The sequence below is a fragment of the Mycteria americana genome, chromosome 3, assembly GCF_035582795.1.
Source record: "Mycteria americana isolate JAX WOST 10 ecotype Jacksonville Zoo and Gardens chromosome 3, USCA_MyAme_1.0, whole genome shotgun sequence".
Classification (NCBI taxonomy): Eukaryota; Metazoa; Chordata; class Aves; order Ciconiiformes; family Ciconiidae; genus Mycteria; species Mycteria americana.
Window position 1 is genome coordinate 1768197 of NC_134367.1, and position 23055 is coordinate 1791251.

Genomic DNA, 23055 nt, shown 5'->3' on the forward strand with positions numbered 1-23055 from the left:
GGTGAGGTTGCAGCTATACGGGAACAGAGCGTCCGTAGGGATGCCAGAGCTCCGGCCAAGGGGGTCACTGCAGGCAAGGGACTCGCCTGTCCCCATAGAGCATCCTCCTTGGTGTCACCCCGTGGCCACCAAGCTGGGACCAGCTCTGGCGGGAGATCCCCCGCTCTCCTGGCCAGGCTCCACCGGCTTTGTGGGCTGCGTTTCCCCTCCTGCAGAGCTGCCGGTTGGCTTGGAGGGTGCTGAGGTCTGGCTGGGGGTGGTCAGCCCCTCGGGCAGGGCTTTCTGCCCACGCAGGACCGGGCACTGGAAGGAGCTGGCTCCCCCGGATGGGGCATCCCACTACGCCGTCACTCCCTGCAATGGGAACCAGAGCAAGGAGGCAGGTGATGGAGAGGAAGGATGAGCAACCAACCCTCCCCACCACGCTGCCCACCCGCAGTAAACTGACAGATCCCCCCACCTTCCCCGGCCCGCTCCAGCCATCCCCATGGCCCAGCGACACGGGGCACGGACCTGGGGCTCTCTCCATGTCCCTGTCTATGACATTTCCTTGGCAGATGTAACTATAAATGGAGTTATCAAGTGAACGGTGTCCATCTACAAGGGCAGCCCAGATCACCAGCCCGCCCTTGGGCAGGGTTAGACCACCAGCCCATCCCCGGGGCAGTCTGGATGGGCCCTGGCCGTGGGCTGATTGCCCCGCACGGGCTCAGGTCCAAAGGGGGATGGAGGGATGGTGGCCAGGCCACCATCCAGGTGAGAAAAATATGTGACTTGGTCCCTTTTATCCAGAGAAATGGGGCTCCCTTTGCAGCCAGAGCTGCCCTCTGATCCCTGCCCGTCACCGGAGCTCCCAGCCACAGCATCACGCTCTGAGTCTGCTCCCAAGGTTTCTCCCGACCAAAAGCCATCCCTATCCCACTCTGGTGAGGATGGGGAACTGGGAGGGATGCCACAGCTCCCCAGCAGCACCCCAGCTCCCAACAAGCAGCACCCCAGCTCCCAACATACCTTCAAAAGTCCTGGCCAGGCTCTACAGCAGCAAGAGCAGAGAGCAGCGAGCACCGGCTGGCCATGGGGAGCGGGGTGTGATTTAGGGGACACCGAACGCTTATTCCCCCTGATCCTATCACCGCACTATAAATAGGGCCAAGAGAGCCGCCGGTCTCAGACGACGCACGGGAGGGTGGAGCGTGGGTCCCGGCGTGACCTTATCAGCGCACGGGGGATTAAGCAGGTGCCTTGGCAGGAGGGCACGGCTTCCCCTCGCCTACAAACCCTCTGTCCCACCCCGGGGATGTGTTCTGGGGAGAGGGCACGTTCATCTGGCGTGCAGTGACCTGCCCCATCCCAGCAGTTTTGGAGGGGGGAGAGCTTCCCAACCTGGCCATGGACTGGGGCCTGGGGCAGGGAACAGCCATCGTTTGTTTTATTCACTAGCCCAGAGCTTCCTTTTTGCTTTTGCAAGGGAGTAATGTCAACAGGCTTGCTTAATTAAATATGCTAATCATTCAGCCATAGGAACGTGAGCTGAAATCAGAGATTTCCATATTGGACAAAAGCGTTGGCTGTTGGGTTTTTTCCCCTTAATGTAAAGAGTTTCTAGATGATGTTCCCAGACTGATTCTCACAAAGGAGATACTCAAACCAGCTCAGATGGCCTCCAAAAACAGAGGAACTGCCCAGAGAAGTGGAGCTTCATTAGCAAACTTCTGCTCGGGTGGTTCAGAGAGGTGCTGAACCTCACCGGTCCTGCAGCAGCTATCCCAGATGGCCACCTGAGTGTCCTTTGGAGGACCTGTCACCTCCATGGGCAAGACCCTCCTGCACCACCAGTGGCCCCCAGCAAGGCTGATGAGGGGAGGACACAGCTTGCATGACACCCGAGCATCCCGACCCTACATGCCATGGTGGGGCCATGTCCCGCCCTGACTTCCCCACGGCTGGATCCAGCCCAGCAGATCCAGTATCTCTTCCCCTGGGAAGGATGAAATCCAAGTTTAGCTCTAGGGTTAGGCAGAAAAACTAAAAGCCCAGCCGGATCGCCAGCCCACAACCGGCTCCGGGCCTTGATTTCGGCTTGTAAAAATGTTAGGTGAAGGGGTTTTATTTGTTTTCTTTGTCTCTGGGGGGAGTTGGTCAGGGCAGAGCAGGGGGATGTGCTGCCTCTGAGTCCTGCCGGCTCAGGACACGGTGCTGTGCCTCTGGGCTGATTTCTGCATCTCCAGCACAGCAGGCATCTCTGTGTCCATATCCACCACCCAGGGCGGCTTGGAGAAGAAGGGACACCCCAGCAGCAAGTCCCCTGTGTGAGCAGGGGCTGTCCTAAGCTCACGCACACTAATGAACGGAGAGCAACCAGCCCAGGCAGGGAGCAGATCACCCCAGCCGGGAGGACCTCCTGAGGACACCTCCCCTTGCTGGGGCAGGGACCTGGATTGCTCCGAAAAATCACACGTCTTTGCACCCGCTGCCTCCAGCTAAGCCACCCTCTGCTCTTTTTCAAGCGTGGCTGTGCTTTACTTCAACAGCCACTTGTGGGAGAGACAAAATAAGGCTGAAGCAGCCTCCCTGGAGCTGGCAGGAGCTGTGCCAGCCCAGCAGGCAGCCAGCATGGACAGCAGGGTTGGGTAAAGTAGGAGCACAGCGGGGAGAGGGACCCTGAGATCATCCTGCAAAACTCCGAGGGACACCAAGAGAAGTGCTGTGTGAAGGACCACCATGGGCAGAGGATGGGCAAATGGGGCTGGGGGCAAGGGGGAGCCAGAAAAAGGTCATTGCAGGGAAGGAAGGAGTGGTGGTCCATCTGGACATGATGGATGTGAAGACCTTTCGGTGCTGACTCTTCTCTTTGGGCTGGACTCCACCACTGCACCAACAAACCCTACTCCACCACCGCAAGAGTTGTTCCTCTGGCCAGACGTAGACGTTTACCCTCCAGGCTTGTCCTGAGCCACCCCCTGGCCAGTGGAGAGAAAAAGGATGCGATGCTAGACACCGGCATGGCTATAAGATTAATTGTGCCCCATAGCTGGCACTTTATGGGGTGGTACAGGGGGGGATTGGGGCAGGGGACCAAGAGGAACATCTCGCTCTCGAATCTCAGCCAAGAGCTCCTCCAGCGTGATTAGCTAAAGACCAGCTTTCCTTTATTGCACACGAGTGGATAGACATTTAACGTGCTTGTCTATAATGAAATCCATTATCCTCGTCTTTCACGGAGGCCCTACAGTTCTGGTTCCCCCTTTTCATGGCCGGAGGTGGTGGGGGAGAGGAGGTGGAGGAGGGATGGAGCCAGGTACAGCCAGGCCCTTTGTGTGGCCACTCAGGAGGCACTCTCCCCGTAAATCTTTAGGCTCCTAAATGGATCTGACCTCCCCTCCTCCAGCCCCTTTCCCTTTCATTTTCTTTTCCTCATTATTCTTGGGAAAAAAAAAAACAAAAAAAAAAACCAACCCTCATCCGGATCATTAGCGTCAGAGGCGGAGACGGGCGCTGAGTGCCACATGGAAGAGGCGAACGTACATTTCGTTCAATGCCCCTCGAGTGGCGTTTCGCTCAAGGCTGCTCCTTCACAAAGGGAGATGTGAAAATGGTCCCCGCTGGCGGCTCGCCACCGGCCGCCCCGACAGGGCTCGATGCAAAGCTGCCTCTTCAGGGAGACAAAGCGCGGCCATTTCTTCTGCCTTCGATTGATGTCTGAGTTGTTTGGGGAGCATTTAGCGAGGAGGGGAGAGGGGAGGGGGGAAATTCAATGGGAGAGCCTGGGCGATGCTAAGAGAGATAACGGCTCTGAAAGGCTCAAGGTTGAGTGCTCGGCATTTGGTCTGCCCGTCTTCGGCATCCTTCCCCACTGCTTGGGGGGACATCAGCTACGACCCCTCCAGCGGTCTGGGATTAATTGAAGCCAACACCAAGAGCCCTGGGTACCCCAACTCTTGGCCAACTCTTTCCAAAGTCATAGATGCAGATTACACCACCCTGCTGGGCAGTAGCTGTGGTTGAGCATCCATCTCCCCAACGTGCTGTGAAGAGCAGCACCATGAAGCTTGTGCCACCACCATCCTCCATGAAGCTTGTGCCACCACCATCCTCCCCTGCCATGAGCACGTCTTCTTCTGCTTCCTCCCAAAGGCAGGAACGCACAACATTTCCACGGGCATGCAACTCCTGCTCTTCCCACTCCATCCCAAATCCCACTCCATCTGCTCCCCACTGTAATTTCTGGAGGAGACGAGGTCCCCACCACCATAACCCAGGTGCTGCAGCCTCTCCTCTGCTCGATGAGCCTGTGGCCAGCCTTCAACAGCTCACACACGCCCTCAGTGTACAAACAACCTGTTGGCTCTCACGTGGTCTCTCTTTGAGGGAGAAATGTCAAAAAATGCAATACTTCTACATCCCTTGTTCCTGCCCAATGGAGTGAAGAGACCGCCAGGAATCCCTGGATAAGTCTCCATCCCTGACCCTGCCTTGGTCTCCTGGAGGAAAGGACAAACCAACCCAACCTCTTAGGATTGCAATGACCTGAATTAGCTTCCACCACTAACACCAATAATCAGTAATTCGCTATAAAATAATCAGCTGTAAGAGGCAGTTCAGAGGCTCCTGAAGACCAGGGAGCCCCAAAATCGGAGTAAACTTTAGTGCTGCTCCGCCGCCCGCAGTCACGCTCCACAAACATCAGCAAAAGCCATACCCTGAGGTACAGGGGCCATGGGCTTCCAGGGCTCATGTTCTCTGCCAGCCCTGAGCCCTGGATGCAAAACTGCCCCCCAGGGATGCCCTGCCCTGGGTAGCCCCTGCCCGGGAAGGGTAAGGGGGAGCTGGGTGCATCAGATGGAGATTTAGGGTCCAGCTGGAGCTGAGGAGCTGCTTGTGCTCAGGAAGGCACCACGGGTCTTGGGGCTGCTTTGGGAGCCTGCAGGGATCTGGCTCTGACCAGGGGCTTTGCTAAGCCCCTTCGCCCTTAATCCCCCCCCCCCCCGAGAGCACCAGCCCTGGGCAGAGGCAGCTTCTCGAAGGGGCAAGCGAGGCTGTTCACACCCCTTGGGGCTGCCCCTCTCTTGGCTCCCTGCAGCCTCCCAAATCCCTCTCCCATCCTCTTTTCCCTCCTTCAATTTCAATGTGTGATTTCAAGAGAGTTGAAGTTGCAGCAAGGAGGAAAACAGGACGCGGCTGAGTGTCACGCGCTGGAGAAGGGGCTGGGTGCAGTTCTCCTCCCACGGGACCCCGAAACGCTCTGGGTTGCAGAAATGAAGTCCCTGCTGGGCTCCTAAACCCTGCCAAAAGCCGGCTCCCCCCCCTAAGAAGCCGTAATCCCTCTTAGGGGCACGGGCAATAATCGGGGATTTGGCTCTGGGTGTGCAAATGCGTGTGCGTGTGTTGTGCGTACAGCATGTGCGTGTGTCTGCGTGTATATAACCGGGCCAAAAAGAAAAGAAAGGCAGCGTGAACGAGGAAAGAAAATGCTGAATTGGACAATTTTGGGTTCCTGACCCCCACCTCTCCTATTGCTCTGGGGACGCCCCTGCCCTGGGCCAGCCCCCAGCGCTGGTGTGCACCCGTGCCAGGCAGGAGGGGATGATCCAGCCCCGGTCCCGGAGCGAGGGCAGGATATATCCACCGCACTTTTATCCAGCCGAAAGTCAGGCGGTTCCTCCCAGCCCACGGTCTGGGCTGACGCGGCTGTCGCTGGAGAAGGAGCCGCATCCCAGGGGCACCTCCGCATCTTCGGATGGGTGGCAGGGACCCGAGGAGCTGCTCCGGGCAGGAGGGGTGTCCCTCTGTGGGGACAGGACACCCCCTCGAGAGGGTCACAGCTGTGCCTCTACCCCAGCCAGGGCTTTGCTGACCCTGTCCTTCCAGCCCAGAAAACAGGACAATTTCCAAACCCAGGAGTTGCAAAGAGATTAATTCAGTCTAAAAGCAAGGTGCAATATTTACTTACTGGTTTTATTTTTTTTTTTTTATTACCAGCAGCTGGAATTGGGAACCTCGGGGAGGGTTTCCCATGCAACATGCTGTTGCACTCCTGACAGCTGCTTGCATCCCCAGCTGAAGGGGCAGCCGCCCTCTTTCTGCCCTCCCCGGCTGCTCTGAGCGGTTGTAAAAGAGTCCACAACCAAGACAGCTGAGCCTTCGCAGAGAAAACGGAATTATTCCTACCTAAGCCATAATTCCCTGCTGGGGAACACACCTACCCAAGCCCCATGACCATCTCGCTGCTCCTACAGCACACTCGCTCCAGGACATCCATGTCTTTCCTGTACTGGGCGATGCCCAGGGGTATTTTTGATCCCCTGCATGTCCAAGATAAAGTCAACTGTATTTCCCTCAAAAACTCTTAATAAGGGGGTTATAAATTGCAATGGATGGGGGTCAGGACCTTTCGTTTCTGCTTTGCAGCTCTGTGCTTGCAGGAATGCTGAATGGGGACATGGACGGGGTTGTGAGCCCTGGCCATGCCTGGCGATGCCTGGTGATGCCCTGGTGATACACTGGTAAGGCCTGGTGAGACCCTGGCGATGCCCTGGTTATACCTGGTGATGCCTGGTGATGGTTGGTGATGCCCTGGTTGTACCTGGAGATGCCTGGTGATGGTTGGTGATGCCCTGGTTGTACCTGGAGATGCCTGGTGATGGTTGGTGATGCCCTGGTGATGCCCTGGTTGTACCTGGAGATGCCTGGTGATGGTTGGTGATGCCCTGGTGATGCCTGGTGATACCTGGTTATGCCTGGTGATGCCCTGGTGATGCCTGGTTATGCCTGGTGATGCCCTGGTGATGCCCTGGTGATGCCTGATCTGGCACACATGAGAAAACCACATGCACCAGAGAAAGGTCGCAGTGGTATTTGTCCATTCGTTGCTGTCCAAGGAGATTGGGGTTGGGGGACAAAACCAGGACAAACAAAAACTGTAACGTGCTCTGCTCATCTGCCAGAAGATCAGCAACTATTTCTGCAGCCGAGAGCCTCCTCCCAGCCAGCTTGGTCCTCACTAGGGAATGCCATCACCTTCATCCCTTGGAGGGCTCCAGGAGGAAAGGCAGGCGTAACAGGAATAAAGCCTCAGCCCTTCAGACAACGCAAGTCAGCCCAGCTGTGACGGCCAAGAGAAGCCTGACTCCAGCTTTCCAAAGCCATGGAAAATCGAGCTGCAGGGATTTCCAAAGGGATTAAGACAGAGCTGCAGGACAGGGCTTCCCTGAAAGGATTTGGCCAGTTGGGATGAATTTGCTGGCTGGAAAAAATCAAGGTGAGAAAGACGAGGGGTTTCTGGAGGTGCCAGAACATGTTGACATTTTCCAGCCTATTAATATTTGAGGAAATTCAGCCACACCGGGGGATAAACGTGCCAAGAGGTGCTCAAAGACTGATGTGCAAACCAACACCTTCCCTGGAGGGAAAACTCCGCGGGCCCAGCTGCACGTCCCACATGACAAGCTAGTTTTCGAAGGAGACTCTGAGACAGCAAGTTCTCTTGTTCCCTCACCTGCTTTTCCAGGCTTCCTTGCTGCAGCATCTTTTGGGGTCATGCACACCGCTTCCCAGGTGCAGACAGCCTTTCTCCCCCGTCTTTGGCTCTGCTCACCAGGTACATCTGCACCGAGACCAGATGCTGCCTGGGAGCATCCCCAGGCATTGCACCGTGGCCACCCAAAGCTCTTCTGCTCCAGCCAAGCTCCCCGAGGCGCCGGGTCCCCATCACGCTCTGCTTGGTGCAAAACCAGTGCCGCACACCCCGTCGCGGTGCGAGATGTGCAGCTGGTACCCACCAGAGCATCATTTCTAAGGGAGATGAGGGTCATGAAGGATGATCAGGAGCTGCTAAGCAAGGCAAGCATCCTCTCAAACGCTGGTGCCATTGGAAATGTTGCTTTGATAATTAAAAGTGAGGCATTTCTTTACAGAGCAGGGAGATGGGCTGTGCAGCTCCCAGCCAAGGGATGCTGCAGGTGCTGAAAGTCGGTTGGCTTGAAGGGGACACTGGAAAAGTTTGTGAAAAAGAAATCCATGAAGGGCTATTAAACACCGTGACCCACAGATTGCTCTGGGCACGCGCTGCTTATCAGCCTCTTCCCTAACTAGCACAAATTGCTGCAGTGAAGATGCATCCTTCACCATGAACTCAGAAGAGCAGCAGAAACAAACCTGTTCAAGCCGTAAAGGCTCTAGGCTCCGCAGGAGCTTGCTCGGGTAAAGGGTTTGCTGCAGCCTTGCACGGATCCTGCAGTTCTAGTCGGTGCATGATCTATCCAGTGGGGTGACGTGACTCAGGCTCTTTGCAAATATCAGGAAGAAAAGAGAATGCCAGAAAACACCCACAAGCAAAAATATCAGAAGTCATCTCAGAAAACACCTACAAGCAAAAACATGAGTGGCATCGTTCAGATCCTCAAATGCCTTTAGTTGTCTGTTCCTAGAGAAGTGCCCAGTTTTGGTTCAAATCAGAGAGAATCAGGCACAATTATAGATTTTAGCATATAAATAGTGCTGAGGAAAAGGCACTGGCATCAGTAAGCTTAGGCAGAGCAGCGATGAGTTCTACCAGTTCACATGCCACACAGCCATGTCTTTCTTCATTTTAGGTCTGATCTTGATTTTATTAAAGTCAGTAGGAAAATCAGTCGACTCCAGGGGAAAGGAAAAGGACTCCCCTCTCTGCAATGAAACTCATGTGTGCCACGTCCCAGCCAAAAAAAAAAGATTTTTTTTCTACTGGAGGCTGCCCTGGGCTGCTCTTGCTGTGGAGCTCAGCACCTTCATGTGAACTTAAACCTGGTACCAGGTGCCTGCTGGGCCAAGGGATGGGTGGTGGGATTCCCAGTCCCTAACTTCAGAGCTGCTCTTGCTCCTACAGCCAAGCTACAACAGAGCAAGCATCAGCATTTTCCTCCAAGAGCAAGGTGCGTGGTTTGTATTTCACCGCCTGCCGTGGACTCAAGGTGGGCACGGGTGGGTTCAGAAGGGACCCCTCGATCAAAGCCAGCTGGAAACCACAGCTCCGGGTGTGCACAGATGTGATCACCTCCATTTATGCACCCAAAAAGGCCTTAATCCTACAGGTGATCTGCCAGTCGCAGGCTCCAAGGCTCAGCTTTACCATCAATAAGCGTCTTCTGGCTTTAAAATCTTCAGTCAACGGATAGTTTTATGGTGGTGATCCGACTATCTCTTCATCTGGATGTCTCCTGGGTCCCTGCTCTTTCTATCATCCTGCACAAGCCCTTAATGCAAGTGCTCTGGGGATCCATCCTCATCCCATTTCAACATATATGAGATGAAGATGGCCCGGATGGAGCAGGGTCCTCAGCAGCACTCCCCACACCACCGGCTGCACCCAGGCAGGAGGAAAAGTGGGTGCTGAGCCCAGGAGACCTGCTCGAACAGAGGATGGGTCAACTGTCTGCAAAGCACTGCCAAAAATTTGTCCTGAGATAGCAGGGAAGGGGATTGACTCGGCACCCAGCGGCACGTGGCCGCGCTGGAGGGACGTGCGGGTCCTAGGACAGACCTACGTGGCCGTCACAAGGTTCTCGCAAGCCCCAGAGCACCTCTCGCCTCTGTGACGCTGGTGTTTACAGCCCGGCGGGACGGCTGCCCCGCGTCCCACGGGATTTGAGCACAGCCGCGACATTCGCACCCGGCCCCAGAGCTCATTCACACCCAAGTGCGACCCGTTCTCCAAATTAAAACGGAAAGGCCAGAAATTACGTGGCTAACGAGCCCGTTCACCCATGGATGCTCACCCCCGCATCCAGCCCTGCCGAGAAAGGGCTGCGCGTCCTGAATACGTGGCTCTTACAGGGACAAGGTCGTGATGAAGCCACCAGATCTCATTCAAGGCACCCCTAAACTGAGGTCTCCAGGGCTGGGCAGTTTGCTGAAGCGGAGCCCCAGGGGCACGCCTTGCTGCCGGCCGCGCTCAGAGCCAGGGGCTGGAGGATGCTGCTCTTGCAAGCACGTGTACAATGTAATTATACGGTCTTGGGTGGTCTTCAGCTCTCCCCTGCTCAGGGAGAAGAAAGAAGAGGTTTCTCCTAACGGGATTTTCTCCCTGCTGGAGGGTCCTTTTCTCGTTGGCTTGGCTTCCTACCACTCCCATTCATTCACCTGGGAGCTGGCTGCATCCGCTAACGATTTACACGCTGGACTCTCTTTGGGAAAAAAAAAAAAAAAGATAAATAAGCTCCAGAATAAAATATAATGAGTATCCTGCTGTTACAGCGGGAACAGCCCTGCGCTGGGAGGGGGAGCTGGTCACTCCAGCACCCCAACGGGGGAGGTGGCACTCCTGCACCCTCCAGAGATGCCGGGGCACCGACGGCCCCAGGAGATGCCGTGCTCCCCGGCACCGGGAGTGGGGAGGGTGAGCTCTGGCTGCCGTTGTCTCCGGGATGGAGGTCTGAAAGCACCGGCTGCGAGGCCGGCGAGCATGGAGGCATCCGGCACGGGCTGCTGAAGCCGCAGCAGAGGATGCTTCATCTCAGCCCCTCACCTGCAGCCGCTACGCTCAACGAGGTTTCCTAAACAGATTTCGCATCTTCCTTATAAACATAAACCTCTCAGATTGGCCTAATGAAGATGAAAGAGCCTTTAAAGTGGGAATCATAGCTCCGGTTTGGGCCATAAAGTATCTCAGAATAGCTCTCCGTCATGGAAGAATATTGCAGATCGGGGGATCTGTCAGGGAGGATGGAGGCAGCTGACGCAGTTGCGGGCGCTGCAGCGAGATGGGGATGGTTCGGGGATGGATTTGGGGAGGACAGGGGTCCAGAGAAGGTGTGAACCAAACTGAAATGCTACAGAGGCTGTTCCTGGAACCTCTGGTGCTTTGCCTCTTCAGTAACCCACTACGGAGGGTTTCATCTGGTCCCGGGGTACTCAGGTGAATCTGTTGCGCCCCAATATCCTTTGGCAAGGAGGTGCTCGCATCTGCAGCCTGCTGAAGGACAACCCGCCTCCTTTTTGTTTATTCTCAGCCTCTTCTCTGGCTGTTGGAAAGAGGGGAGGATGTCCAGAGGAGATGTCTTCAGGATGGAGCATCTCCACCCTGAGGCAGATGTCTGGATGAGGTGGCTCAGCCACGCTCCAGGTCCCTCCAGCCCCAGCGTCCTGCTGATGGGCTGCTCTCCCCGGGAGGTTGCCTTTGGGGTGGCTCCTTTCCCTGCAGAAGACTGTGTCGAGTAAAATAAGAGCAAATCCTTGGCCCACCCGAGGCGAGACCGTATCTGCTCCCTGCTGGTAAGATCATGGGCAAACCCCCATGTGTGGCTTCACCGTGCCCTGCAGTTTGTCTTCTCGTAAGCACGCAAACCGACAACGGTGCTTCGTACGGGCCGGTGGGAGGGATGCTCACAGGCCGTGTCTAGCTCTTGCTTGAGCCCAGACCTGACAAAAGTCACTGTTAGGTACTCCAGGAGGATGGCCCAGCCTTCAAGGGCCACCTTGGCATTACATCCTGAGGATGGAAAATCCCGATGGAGATGTGTTTCTCCACCTGGGTAAACCCACAGCTGGAAAAAAAAGACCTTAAAAATCTTAAAATCATCCCGTTTTCCTGACATGTGGCTGAGGACCGGTGCCATCACAACGGGATGCTTGTGGAGAGCAGCCAGAGGAGGTGATGAGCAAGGTCAGAGGCAAATCTGCCTCAAACACATGAGACATGGGGTGTAAAAGGCCGTGCGAACCCTGGTAAACCATCCTGCTGCTGTTAAACCTTCCACGCTGGGCCTGCTGGGGTTTGGGGACGTGGTTTTACCCCAAACCACCCCAGGGTAGAGTCAGGAGTTAGCAAAGCCACAGCCATCCACAAGGGTGGTTTGCACGTCGCTACCCTCTTTTGGGTGGAAGAAGAGAGTTGAGCCCCCCGGGCACGAGCCAGCCGTCCGGGGGGGCTGGAAACTTGGCACCAGATGAGTTTCCCCATCGCTGCGTTCCCCTCGGATCCCCCATCGCCCCCAGCCCCCTTCCAGGCTTGCCCCACGGTGCTACCCTCCCCCGAACACGCTGTAGAGGATGGAGCATCCCTCTTGCTCGCCCGTGCAAGGCTTGGCCAAGGCGCATGAAGGAGCCTCCTGGAAGCCACCACTGCTCTGAGATATAGAGTAGCCAAGGCCAACCCTATAGAAAACATGAGTTCTGCTGGGCTTTGGGCCACTGTGCGATGGGGAAAGCGTCGGCAGCCCAAAACTGGTCCAGCTTGAGTGGAGCAGAGAGGTTGGGGTTCGATGGGCGCAGAAAGGGAGCAGTGAGCCTGGCCAAGCCACGTAAACCTGTCCGTGCTCCGGAAAAGCCACCCCCAGGCTGGAAAACGCTCTCCCGCTGCTTTTGCACCCAAAGCCGGCGGCCGCAGGACTCCCTGGCACATCAGGCAGAGATGCCCGCTGCCTGTGCCCACCCTGCCCGGGCTGAGGAGCCGCTGCTGTCCTGAGAAGTTTGCTTTTAACCAAATCCCCTTTTATCCCACGGAAAGATGACCCCAAATCCTCAGCACCCATCGCAGCACGAAGCCCTCCCACGCCTGAGCCCAAGGAGTGACGGATGCTCCTGTCCGGTGCACCGGTAATAAACAACCCGTGCCTAACCCGCTGCCATCGGTGCTGGCTGGTACGCGGTGAAGGACTTCTCCATCCAACCCCCCCCCCCCCAAGCTCCAAAGCTGCAAATGCAATTAGCAGCATCACCCGGAAAACTTTGCCGGCTGCGGTTCGTGGAGAGATGCTAATCCCTCCATCCGCCGCGGGGCCGGATCCGGCGAATGCCCGTCGCTTGCTCATCTTTTGTTCGGTACCTGGAACGGTCCCTCTCGCCTCCCCTCTCGCCCCCCCCCTTCTCTCCGGCAGACGGCAGCGGCTGCGATCGTTGTGGGGGGCTATAAAAAGCCGCCGGGACCAGCGGCCAAGTGGCAGACGCTCTCCGGGAGCGCGTGGGAGCGAGGGACGGAGGGCGTGCAGCGGCGGTCGGGCTCCCACCCCGACCACAGGTAAGCCCCAAAAACCAACGACCCAGCCCTGTGGGTCTCCCTGATGTGTTTCGGGGTGCATGGGGGGGGGGGGGGGGAAAGAAACTTTGCAAAAATACGGGCTTGATGGATGGTGGGGACCGGTCGCTGGGGAGGGGTGACACGCCGCGACGGACGGCTGCCGGGCAGGGGTTTCCCAGAGAGGCATGGGCAATAAAACACACCCTTCCCTGCCAGCCTCCGCTTATCGCCGGCTTTACTTGCATCATTGGGTGTTGATGTGCTGCAGAGGGGCTGCCTGCTGCCGCCCCGGACCCTCCGTGCTGCGCTGGGGGGTCCCGGACAGTGACACCCACAAATCTGGGCAGAAGACGGAAAGATAACCTTTACGTTTAAATTGGGTCTGTCTCGCTGTTTCATCCCCTTCTCTGAACTGCTGTTTGCTGCCATAAATCCAGGGTCTTTTTTCCCTCTGCCAAAGAAAGCCCCCCCTCCATCCAGGTTCGACCTGGCGGCTCTTGCACCGGAGGGGAGGGTCAGCTCTCCCCTCCAGCCACACATTCGGGGCCAAAGTGAGATTTTTCTTCCGTTTTCTTTCACCGTGGGATGGGCTTTCCCTCCTGTAGAGCTCCCGCAGCGTGGGGGAAGGTGAGACACGTGAGTCCACGCCGAGTTAAATACAGCTGCTTGGGAAAGAGTCGGGGTTTGCAAAGGAAAAGCAACCCGGACGTCCTCGGGGACCCGGGAGCCAGGTCCCACGGGCATCCAGGAGCCGACCCCAACCTCATCCTTGACGGCACAGCAGCTTCAGCCCCTGGGTTTTGGCCGGATTCTGGGCTAATTTTGGCAGCCCCCGGGACGCGCCGCGTCCCAAACACCACCAGCGCTTGCCATAGCCCTTCCCAAAAGCCGAGCAACCGACTTCACTGTAATTCAATGTAAAATATTCACGTCTTACTCATCTAATCCTAGTTTAATATTATTTGCAGTTGTGTCTCCCACCACGCAGGAGTTTTGCAGCCGCTCGAAGGGCATCGCAGGACAGGTTAGGAGGGAGCGTATATTTTTTAGAGGAATCAGCTTGCAAGCCACGAGGGGTTGGCAAGGGATGAAACCTGAAGACAGCTCCCTAACGCTTTCCCCTTGCAGCATCACTCATCTTTATGGGGTTCTTAGGAGGCGGCAGCAATCCCCGCCGACAGCGGTTGTCACCTACGGCAGCAGTGACAAAAGACCTGGGCTCCGGAGAGAAGCCTCTCTGTTGGGAAGGCAAAAGGAAGAGGCAGGGGGGAACGTTGCCCATTTTTGGGAGCGGCCGAGCAGGAGCAGAGCGATGCGGGTGCAGGCGGGGAGGCAGCTTTCGGTGTTGCCTTCCCTTTTCTGTGCCTCAGTTTCTCCTCCGGCAAAATCACCCCCATGCCCCTGGGGTGTAGCGAGGAGCATCCCTTTGCAACGAGCTGGAAGCGGGAGGAAAGCTGTGCAGAAGGAGGGATTTGCAGCACTAACGCATCTCCCGGGGCACGGGGACAGGCAAAGCTGCGGCCCCGCGGGACGGGGAGGCAGGTCGGTGCCGCAGGAGGGGACCCCGCTCCTGCAACCCCAGCAGAGGCGACTTCCAAAAGGGCAAGGGTAAGGCGGACGCGTCAAAGAAAGCATTAAAGAATCGCCTGAAGGAAAAAAAAGGGGGGTTTGGGTTTTTTTTTTTTTTCTTTTTTTTTTTCCCCGTAGTTCCTGCACGGTTCCTGGGCCCGCAGCCCCTCGCACCCCTCGTGTGACCCCGGCTTCGCGTCCCCGGCCAGGATGCCGAGCGTGCTGTGGAGCAGCCTGCCCGTGGTGCTGGGGCTGCTGCTCTGGCACCCCGCCGGTGCCAGCAGCCCCTGCTGGGAGAGCAGCAAATGCCAGGACCTCACCAGCGAGGCCGGCATTTTGGTAAGCCCGGGGATGGGGACTGCCCTCCTGTCGCTTTGGCTTCTGACCCCCGCCCCAGGGACCGGCGCGGTGGGCTGGGGGAGGAGGTGACAGGGATGCCGACGCCGTGGGGTGACCCGCATCGATGTGGGGTGATGCTTCGGGCCCCATGACCCGCAGGTGTTGGTGGGCTCGTGCCTCCCGGCTTCACGCCGGGGGACGATGCTAAAATAAATTTTTGAGCTTGCAGCGTCCCCCCTGCATGGGATAAAAGCAGAAATTGGGGTATCGGCTTTACCCCGCGCCCACGGGTGCTGGCAGAGCGCGACCTGCTCTCATCAGCGATGGGACAGCGGTAACGGCTCACCCTGTGCAGGCACTGAGTTTGCTCCAGGGACCCCACGGTGGGGGCCGTGCCCCCCAGCACCGTTTCCAGCCACCCGGGGCCGGTTTGGTGCCTGGGCACGATGCTCCAGGCTCGGCCCTTGAAGCTCCCCACCAAGGGGGTGACACCCAGGCGGGGACCTCAGCCGGGCACAAGCGTGAAACCATCTTGTGAAGCATCCCGCTCCGTGCAAGCAGCCCCCTGCAAACCCTCCCCGGGGGTGCCCGGCCGTGCGCTCACCCTTCCCGCACGTCTCCCCCCCCCCCCACCCCACGCAGGCGTGCGCCGCGGCGTGCAGAGCCGACCTGTCGGCCGAGGCACCCGTCTACCCAGGGAACGGGCACCTCCAGCCCCTCTCCGAGAGCATCCGCAAGTACGTCATGAGCCACTTTCGCTGGAACAAGTTCGGCCGGAGGAACAGCAGCAGCGGCGGCGGGCACAAACGAGAGGAGATGGCGGGGGGCGACCCACCGCCGGCATCGCTGCCCGCCATCCCGCTGTCCCACCACGAGGAAGAGCAGGGAACCGGGCTGGAGCGGGAGGAAGGCAAACGCTCCTACTCCATGGAGCACTTTCGCTGGGGAAAGCCGGTGGGACGCAAGAGGAGACCCATCAAGGTCTACCCCAACGGGGTGGAGGAGGAGTCGGCCGAGAGCTACCCGCTGGAGTTCAGGCGGGAGCTGGCGCTCGGCAGCACTGGGGCACCGCCCGAGGAGGAAGAGGAGGAGGAGGAGGAGGAAGGCCAGGAGGAGGAGAAGGCGGCCGGCAGCTCCTACCGCATGCGCCATTTCCGCTGGCACGCGCCCTTGAAGGACAAGCGCTACGGGGGCTTCATGACCTCGGAGCACAGCCAGACCCCTCTAGTGACTCTCTTCAAAAACGCCATCATCAAAAGCGCCTACAAGAAGGGGCAGTGATGGGGGAGAGCCCGAGGGGCATCCCGCCCCCGCCACCGCCCCCCCCCCCCCCAGCTTTAGTGTCCCCCTGGCATGCGTTTCACTTAGAGGTCACTCGTTATGTCGTTCTTAATTAGTACTCCGAAGGGGTCCGCTCCCGGGTTTCACCGGGTGGGAACAGGTTAGGGATAAAGATGTCAACCGCTTCGCCCACTGGACACGCACGGGGAGCGGGGATGATGCCCAGTTCGGAGCACGCCGGGTGATTTTCATATATTTTCACTGAGCTGTACAATACTGTAAATGACGGATTAAAAGAATTCTAAAAAAAAAAATAAATAAAAAAAATATATAGAATACATTTTTTTGCAAGCTAACCAGGTGTCGGCAATGTCTCTGGGGGTGCCCGGTGTTTGTAAAGGGGTGGAAAAAATAATTGCGAAGTAAAATCCTGCAGGTGGGGAGGGGGTAAAGAGACGTGGCCGGGCAAGTGCTGGGAGCGTGTTTTGGGGCGAGGGGAGGAAGGGCAATTTCGCACCCCCCGCTCGGGAGCTTCACAGCAGCTGGCCGGGGAGCTCCAGCAAGGCTGGGCTCGCTGCCCCCAGCCCGGAGAGGGCACCGGGGGCTGCGTTTTGGGAGGGCCCGGCTCCTGCGCACCCCCGCGGAGCGTGTTTCGGTCCCGGAGAGGAGCCCCACGCTGCTGCGCCACGCGATGACGGCGTTTGCTGGCAGCCGGGGGAAACGCAGCGTCCTCTGGGTGCTGCCCCAAGGAGCAAAGGGACCCACAGCCAGGCTCCCCCGGCACCCCCCTCCCAGGTAAACTCATTAATTCCCCATTAAATTCCCCATTAAAGAGTTGCAGCTGCCCCAGGGGGATGAACCCCCCCCCATCCGGCCCCCAGGAGGGGCTTTTGGGATTGGGATTGCAACGTAGGGGGGCTGCGCATCCCTACGGTTGGGTATAACACGGTGGAAACATTATTCAAGGAAAACAGGGCTCATATGAGTGCTTTCTCCCCGCTCCTTAGCTAAGAGATGTCCTCGCTCCGTCCTTCGCATAGCGAGGAGCAGAGGGGCTGCGGGGGCAGGCCGTGCACCGCGTACGTTTTGGCCCCTCAAATAGCTATGGGGGGGCTTATTTCCCATTTTGGCCTTGGCAAGTGGGTTTGTGCACGCTCGCCCACGCCGTGAACAGAAGCCCAGGAGCCTTCCCGCCCCAGGGAGGTTCTGCAGGATGGGGGGAAAATGCTGAATTATAAAGGGATGATGAAGATGAAGCCCGGTTTGGGTTGGATGCTGGGCACAGAGCTGGGGGAAGGAAGCTTGTCCACAGCTGCGGCCATCCTCCTCCTCACCCCATGCCTTCCCTTCTCCGTTCCCTTCAACCACCCATTTTTCCTCTCCCCGGGCAGAGACAGCACCCAGCTGCCGTGAACGCGCCGAGACAGCAGAGCCCCTAAGGTGACAACATCAACATTTATTTGAAAAGGGCATTAAGATGGTGCATTCGAAAATATCGAGGGCTTCTCGGCCCTTTTTAACAACCCGCTTCCCCCCCCCCCCCGCCCCAGCCCTCGGCTACACACACAAACGCCACAGTGCTCCGAAATACAGAGATGGAAACGCACACATGCACCTAAACTGCCGACTTTATAGAAATATACTTTGTCATCTATACGTACACAAGTATCTAAACGAAACGGGATTTACAAACAGGTCACTTACACCGTGTGCGTGTCTGGGAGGGACATTTACAGGTGGAGTTTGGGTCCCAAAATGCGGAGGGGCCGTGGCGAGACATGCTGGGGGCTGCAGCCAGCTGGGAGGGGACGGCCCCAGCCCCGCTGCCAGCTCCCACAGAGGGAGCGAGGGAAAAGCATTGGGACCGGAGGGACCGAGGGCTGCTCCCGGGAGCAGAGACCAGGGGTATTTTCCGCCCCAAAAGGGATGATGAGCACCCCGAGATGCGCCCCACGGCATCCCCGTGGCTCCCCTCCTTCGGCACACGCAAACTCGTGCTCATCTTCCCACCTGCGTTGCGGTTTTGAAGAGTTTTGGGTGTGTTTTCCCACGGACACACAATTTGGGGCTTCATTGCTTTTCCTACTGCACTTTGTTAAAAATGTTAGTGCTTTTCATTAGAACAGCCACGGGAGCAAACCCTCCTTCCACGAGCAGCCTGCTTTGCATTCCCACTGCCGACCCCAAAACCTGCCCCAGCCAAAACTCGGGCTTCAGCAGGACCGGGCATAACCCGGGGAGCAAAAAGGGCTTGGGGACAGGGGACAGAGACACAAGGGACCCTGAGGAGAGGCAGCAGCAAGGGGAGAGCCTCGGGCAGCGGCCAGGGCTGGCACAGGCAGAGCCACGCCGTGAGCGGGACAGCACGATGATCCAGCCCAGGGACCAAAATAAACCCTTGTTTTTCCTGTCCTCTTAAGCTAGATCATTTCCTAAGCCCAGATTACAGCACAACCACACAAACAAACGGTGACCTCGGGGCAATCGCGAACTGTATCCGCCACAGGAAAAAAAAAAAAAAGGGGGGGTGAGGATGGTAATGTGTAATTACAGCTTAAAATAACTGCCTGAAGATCTGCAGCCAGAAGTGGCAGAGAAACGGGTCGTGGCTGAAGCGACCCAGCGGGGCACGGGCAGAGCTGGTGCGGCTGCCGAGCGGCTGCGTTTACCTGCTGTCCCTCCGCGACGTGCAGAAGCAGCTCCCACGTCTCCGGCTTTAGACCCTTCTGTGGCTCTTCGTGCAGCGAAGGCAGAAGCAGCGCGTCCAGCCGGAGGGGAAGGGGCTGCCCGAGCTCACAGGAGAGACCCCCAGGGACCCCCCAGGCTGCTCGGAGGGTGACGGCGGGGAAGCCGCAGGCAGTGTCCGCCCGACTGCGAGCGCGGCCAAGCTCGCCTTGCGAGCAGCCTTAGCACACCGACGCTTGAAAGGCATTCGGGAGCAAAAGAGACCCTGTGAATGACTGAATACCCCCGAGCGCCCTTTCCTTCCCATCCCTACTGCCTTCACCTCGCAGTTTTGGCTTGGTAGGACCCAGGATTTTCTACCACGTGTGTCTAAAGCAAAATTCTCGATAGCCTCATCTCCCCCCACCCCAATTCCAGTTTTATCCTATTAGAGGTGCAATCCACAGCCTGCCAGATGCAGGGTCTGCAGGGTGGACTCTGTAAAACACCGCTTATCGCAGCTATTTCCCACAGCGCTGGGGTTTCTTTGTGATTATGGCTCAGCTGATTTAAGATTGGACCTTGTCAAAGTGATTCTGCTTAAAGAAAAAAAAAAAAATAATAATTCTTTCTTTGAGACAGAAACCCCAAAACTGTGAAAACCCAATGCAAAAATATGAAAACAATGGGTTAATGTGTTAATATTCCCCAGCACGGTGGTTGCTTGTGCCTTGTGTTACTGCTCCAGGCACCCCACTGCATGCCCGGGCGTGCTGCCTGGGGGCACAGTCGCATCAGCCCGCCGCAAGCAGCCTGCCGGTGACCTGGGCGAGAGGCACGGCTCTTGTGGGTTTTCCCCAAAAAAGTGGGTTTTCCCCAAAACAAATCGTGTTTTCAAGTGACCTGGAACCAGCCAGGCTGCTGTGTGCCCCCACACTGGGGTGGGACGATCGCCACCCTCACGCTGCACCGGGCACGCCCTCCGTCCGGGGCATCGGGGCACCTTGAAGCGCCGTGGGGAGCTGGCCATGTGCCGAGGGGGCTACGGGAAGATGCAGGCTCACAGGCCGGGAGTTGGACGTGGGGACCGTACCCCCTCCAGCAACCTGCCTCAAGCACCGGCTCGGGCAGGCTTTGGTTACGTGGCTGCCCCAGGCTCCAGCACGCCGCACCCCAGAGCCCCTCCTGCCTTTCACAGTCTCTCACCCTCCAGCTTCAGCCCTGCCCCTTGCCAGGGGCTCTCAGCGTGGCCGACAGACCATGCGGGGAGGGATTCCCCAGGGAACGGGTTTGCTTTATGCTGGGAAGATGTACGTGCCCAACGTGCTCTGTCCGGAGCCAGAGCATCTCCTCTCCCCTTCCTGAAAAACGAAACCGGAGAGGGAGGTCAGAGCAACTACCCACCTCCCCGCGCTGCTGCGCCCCGAGCCTCCTGCACCACCAACCGCTGCAAAACGTGGCTGCGGAGGCAAAGAGTCACAAAATAAAGTACGGGACACGGGTTTGTGGTGCCAACGAATCTTGGGGTGGCCTCGATGTCCGTGTCCCCACCCGTCCTGCACAAGGATGCGCTCCCCACAGGGTCAGCAGTCTCTCCCCAAGAGGTCCTTTGGCGCGAGCTGCGCAGCGGTGGCTCTGCCCTACCAGCACGGCTGCCCTCAGTACACGCACAGGTCCGGGAACTTCATCTCGTACACCGGGATGGAGTGGTTTTGGGGCTGGCCGTAGGCGGCTGTGATGGTGCCGGAGGGGCTTGGCGGCGGCCTGAAACGCAAGAGATGGAAGGAGGTGATTTACAGAGAGGTTTGGTGAGGGAGCAAAGCCTGGCGCAGAAAACGCGTATTCCTGCACCGTTACAGGTCTCCCCAGTGCCACCATAGCAGAGGAGAAGCGGGACAAACAAACCAGAGGCTGCTCCCAGCAACCCTCGTCCCCTCTGCCATCGCAAAGGTCCCATGCTGGCACCCATCCCCAGCACGTCAGCCCTTGATGTGGGGACACGCGTGGCTCCCATTGCCCCACAGCCAGCGCTGGCTGTGTGGTCAGGCACCCCACGCTCCGACAGCGGGTTTTCGGGTGGCTCGACAAACTGCGCTCGGCTGTCGCCCCAACTCACCGTATGGTGATCTCGAAGATCTGGTTGAGCTTGCTCTGCAGCAGCGTCGCCTGTAACACAGACACAGCGGCTGTATTAGTGCGGCTGCATCCTGAGGACCACAGCGGTACAAACGGGAAGAACATCCTGTTGGCCTTCCCCGGTCACCAGAGCAGAGGGAGGGTGACCTGGCCAAATTCAGAGCCGCGTCGTCACCGTCCACCTCTCCGCGGCAGAGCGGCCGTGGGGATTTAGAGTGCCACAGCCCCGACTCACCCGGGCACCGCAGTGGGCGGCGATCTCCTCGAACGGGGCTTTCTGAAATTTCTCCACCACTTGCCGCCTCCGCTCTCGCTCCTGCTCCTCCACAGCGACGCTGTCTACTGAAGCAGAGGGGAGATGGCTCTCAGCTGCTCCCCACCCGCAGAGACCACCCCGTGCTGCATCCCCAGCTCCCCAGCAGACAGCGTGGAGATTTGGGCATCACTGGAAAGCCAAGGAGAGGGTCTCCAGCCTCTGGCTTTGGGACCGACACCCCCAGGGCCAGGCAGAGCTATGAAGCTGCCCGGCCACCCTGTAACCCGAGTGCAATGCTGCCACGGCGAGGTGCCGGGGATCCATCCACCCACGGTGTGCACGCACGGACGCAGGGGTGACAGCACCCATACGCACACACCATGCCAGCCTCCACCTCTCCCTACCGTGGCTGGCTTCCTCGCTTACCTATCGCCTTCTTCAGCGTCTCGTACGTGATCTCTTCCGCTGGTGCTCTCTAAAGGAAAGGGAAAAGCAGATGATGCTCAACGCACAGCACAGGACACCGTTCTGGGATCACAGCAACCCAGAACCAGTGTCCCAGGCTGTATTCTTGCACCAAAACAGTCTGTCCTTAAAGATCAGGGATATCTTCCTGGCAAACTGCACTTTTAAAATGTTTTTTCAGGCTGGGCTAGCCAGGCTTTACACCTCCCCGAAGGCTCCCATAGCTAAGAAATATGCATACAGGGAAAATAAAGATTTGCCACCCAAACAGCAGTGGGAGACCCCTCCTGCCGTGCAGCCCCCCTTGCAGACTGGGACCTGTCAGCACCTCGAGGGGAGCATCAGGGGGAGTCGGGGTCTTTCTGACCCCGCTCACTGCCAGGCACGCCAGGGCTGAGTTACGGGCCCCCGCGCTCGCAGCCAGCGGAGCAATTACGCGTGCGGCCAGATGAAGAATTGGAGAGGGTTTAACTGCATGTGTCAGGCTGCTAAAAGCACGCAGTGCTGAAGGGAGGACGCAGCCTCTGCAGCTCTGGCATAACACGGTACCTGCTCTCGCTCAGGGCTGTTTCTCGACTCCACCTCGACCTGCAGGGAAATGGTCTCGCCAATGCTCTTCCTCTTGGACAAGCGATCTTCATCTGGGGAGGAAGAGAAAGGGCAGAAGCGCTAATCGTAGCCACCCCAGGGGCAGCGGGGTGAGCACAGGCAGCTCCCAGGGAACACGGCCTCACGTCCCATCCCCAGGGTAGCAGTCTATCTGCTCAGCCATTCACCCAAATTCACCCAAACCAGCAGAACTGAGGACTGAGTCAAGCCCAGCGGGCTTCGTGGCTCCTTCCGTCCAGCCAGCCATGCATGCGGCCACCCCAGGAAGCTTCCGATTCACTGCTTTGTGCCTCAGTTTCCCCAAGGCTACACCTCTAAAGGAGGGCAGAAAAACAACATGCCCACATGTAGCACAAGAACTTCACACCCCATAACTGTGCAGAGTGAGGGACCAGTTTCCTCCCCTCCCAGTCCTCCAGGATGCCCCAAGGTGGTGTGTACCCGTCAGCTGGGGGATGTAGGGTGTGCTGAGCCGATCCGAGTTGTAACCGCTGCCGCCCAGCACCTCGCTGATCTTGCTCTGCCAGAAGAAGACCTCTGGGCCCAGGCGGTCAAGGCTCTTGCTCAACCTATGGAGATGGAGAAAAACCAATGGAGATGGCAGCGTCTTTCCTGCTAGGGGAACTGTGTCAGCAGGGTTTCCAGTCCCTTTGGGTCAGAAACAGAATGCTCTCATGGCTTCGCTTAGCTCCAGCACAGCCGGACACATCACGCTATTTCTGCGCACACCGGCACAAAGCCAGAC

The 23055-nt window shown here is 57.9% G+C and overlaps 2 protein-coding genes across 6 annotated transcripts in view; one reads left to right on the forward strand and one right to left on the reverse strand.

The window, feature by feature from the left end:
* The first annotated feature begins 12952 nt into the window (after positions 1–12952).
* On the forward strand, positions 12953–16180 carry POMC (proopiomelanocortin). The gene is made up of 3 exons (XM_075497221.1): positions 12953–12991; positions 14699–14899; positions 15542–16180. The coding sequence occupies exons 2-3, from the start codon at positions 14771–14773 to the stop codon at positions 16178–16180; spliced, it is 768 nt and encodes a 255-aa protein (XP_075353336.1). The 5' UTR covers positions 12953–12991; positions 14699–14770.
* A 1436-nt stretch (positions 16181–17616) lies between these two features.
* The window catches only part of EFR3B (EFR3 homolog B), a 49484-nt gene continuing 44045 nt past the window's right edge, over positions 17617–23055 (reverse strand). For 4 of the 5 annotated variants that reach the window (XM_075497621.1, XM_075497623.1, XM_075497622.1 and 1 more), the window contains 6 exons: positions 22752–22879; positions 22251–22342; positions 21663–21711; positions 21216–21322; positions 20961–21010; positions 17617–20608 (listed from right to left, as the gene is read on the reverse strand). In XM_075497621.1, coding sequence (XP_075353736.1) covers positions 20503–20608; positions 20961–21010; positions 21216–21322; positions 21663–21711; positions 22251–22342; positions 22752–22879 — 532 coding nt within the window. In that variant the 3' untranslated portion in view covers positions 17617–20502. The remainder of the gene's footprint in view (positions 20609–20960; positions 21011–21215; positions 21323–21662; positions 21712–22250; positions 22343–22751; positions 22880–23055) is intronic. The other variant, XM_075497619.1, reaches the window with a different exon arrangement.

Coding starts and splice junctions, on each gene's coding strand:
- POMC (XM_075497221.1), top strand. CDS start 14,771: ATGCCGAGCGTGCTGTGGAGCAGCCTGCCCGTGGTGCTGGGGCTGCTG. Junction 14,900..15,541: donor CCAGCGAGGCCGGCATTTTG/GTAAGCCCGGGG, acceptor CACCCCACGCAG/GCGTGCGCCGCGGCGTGCAG.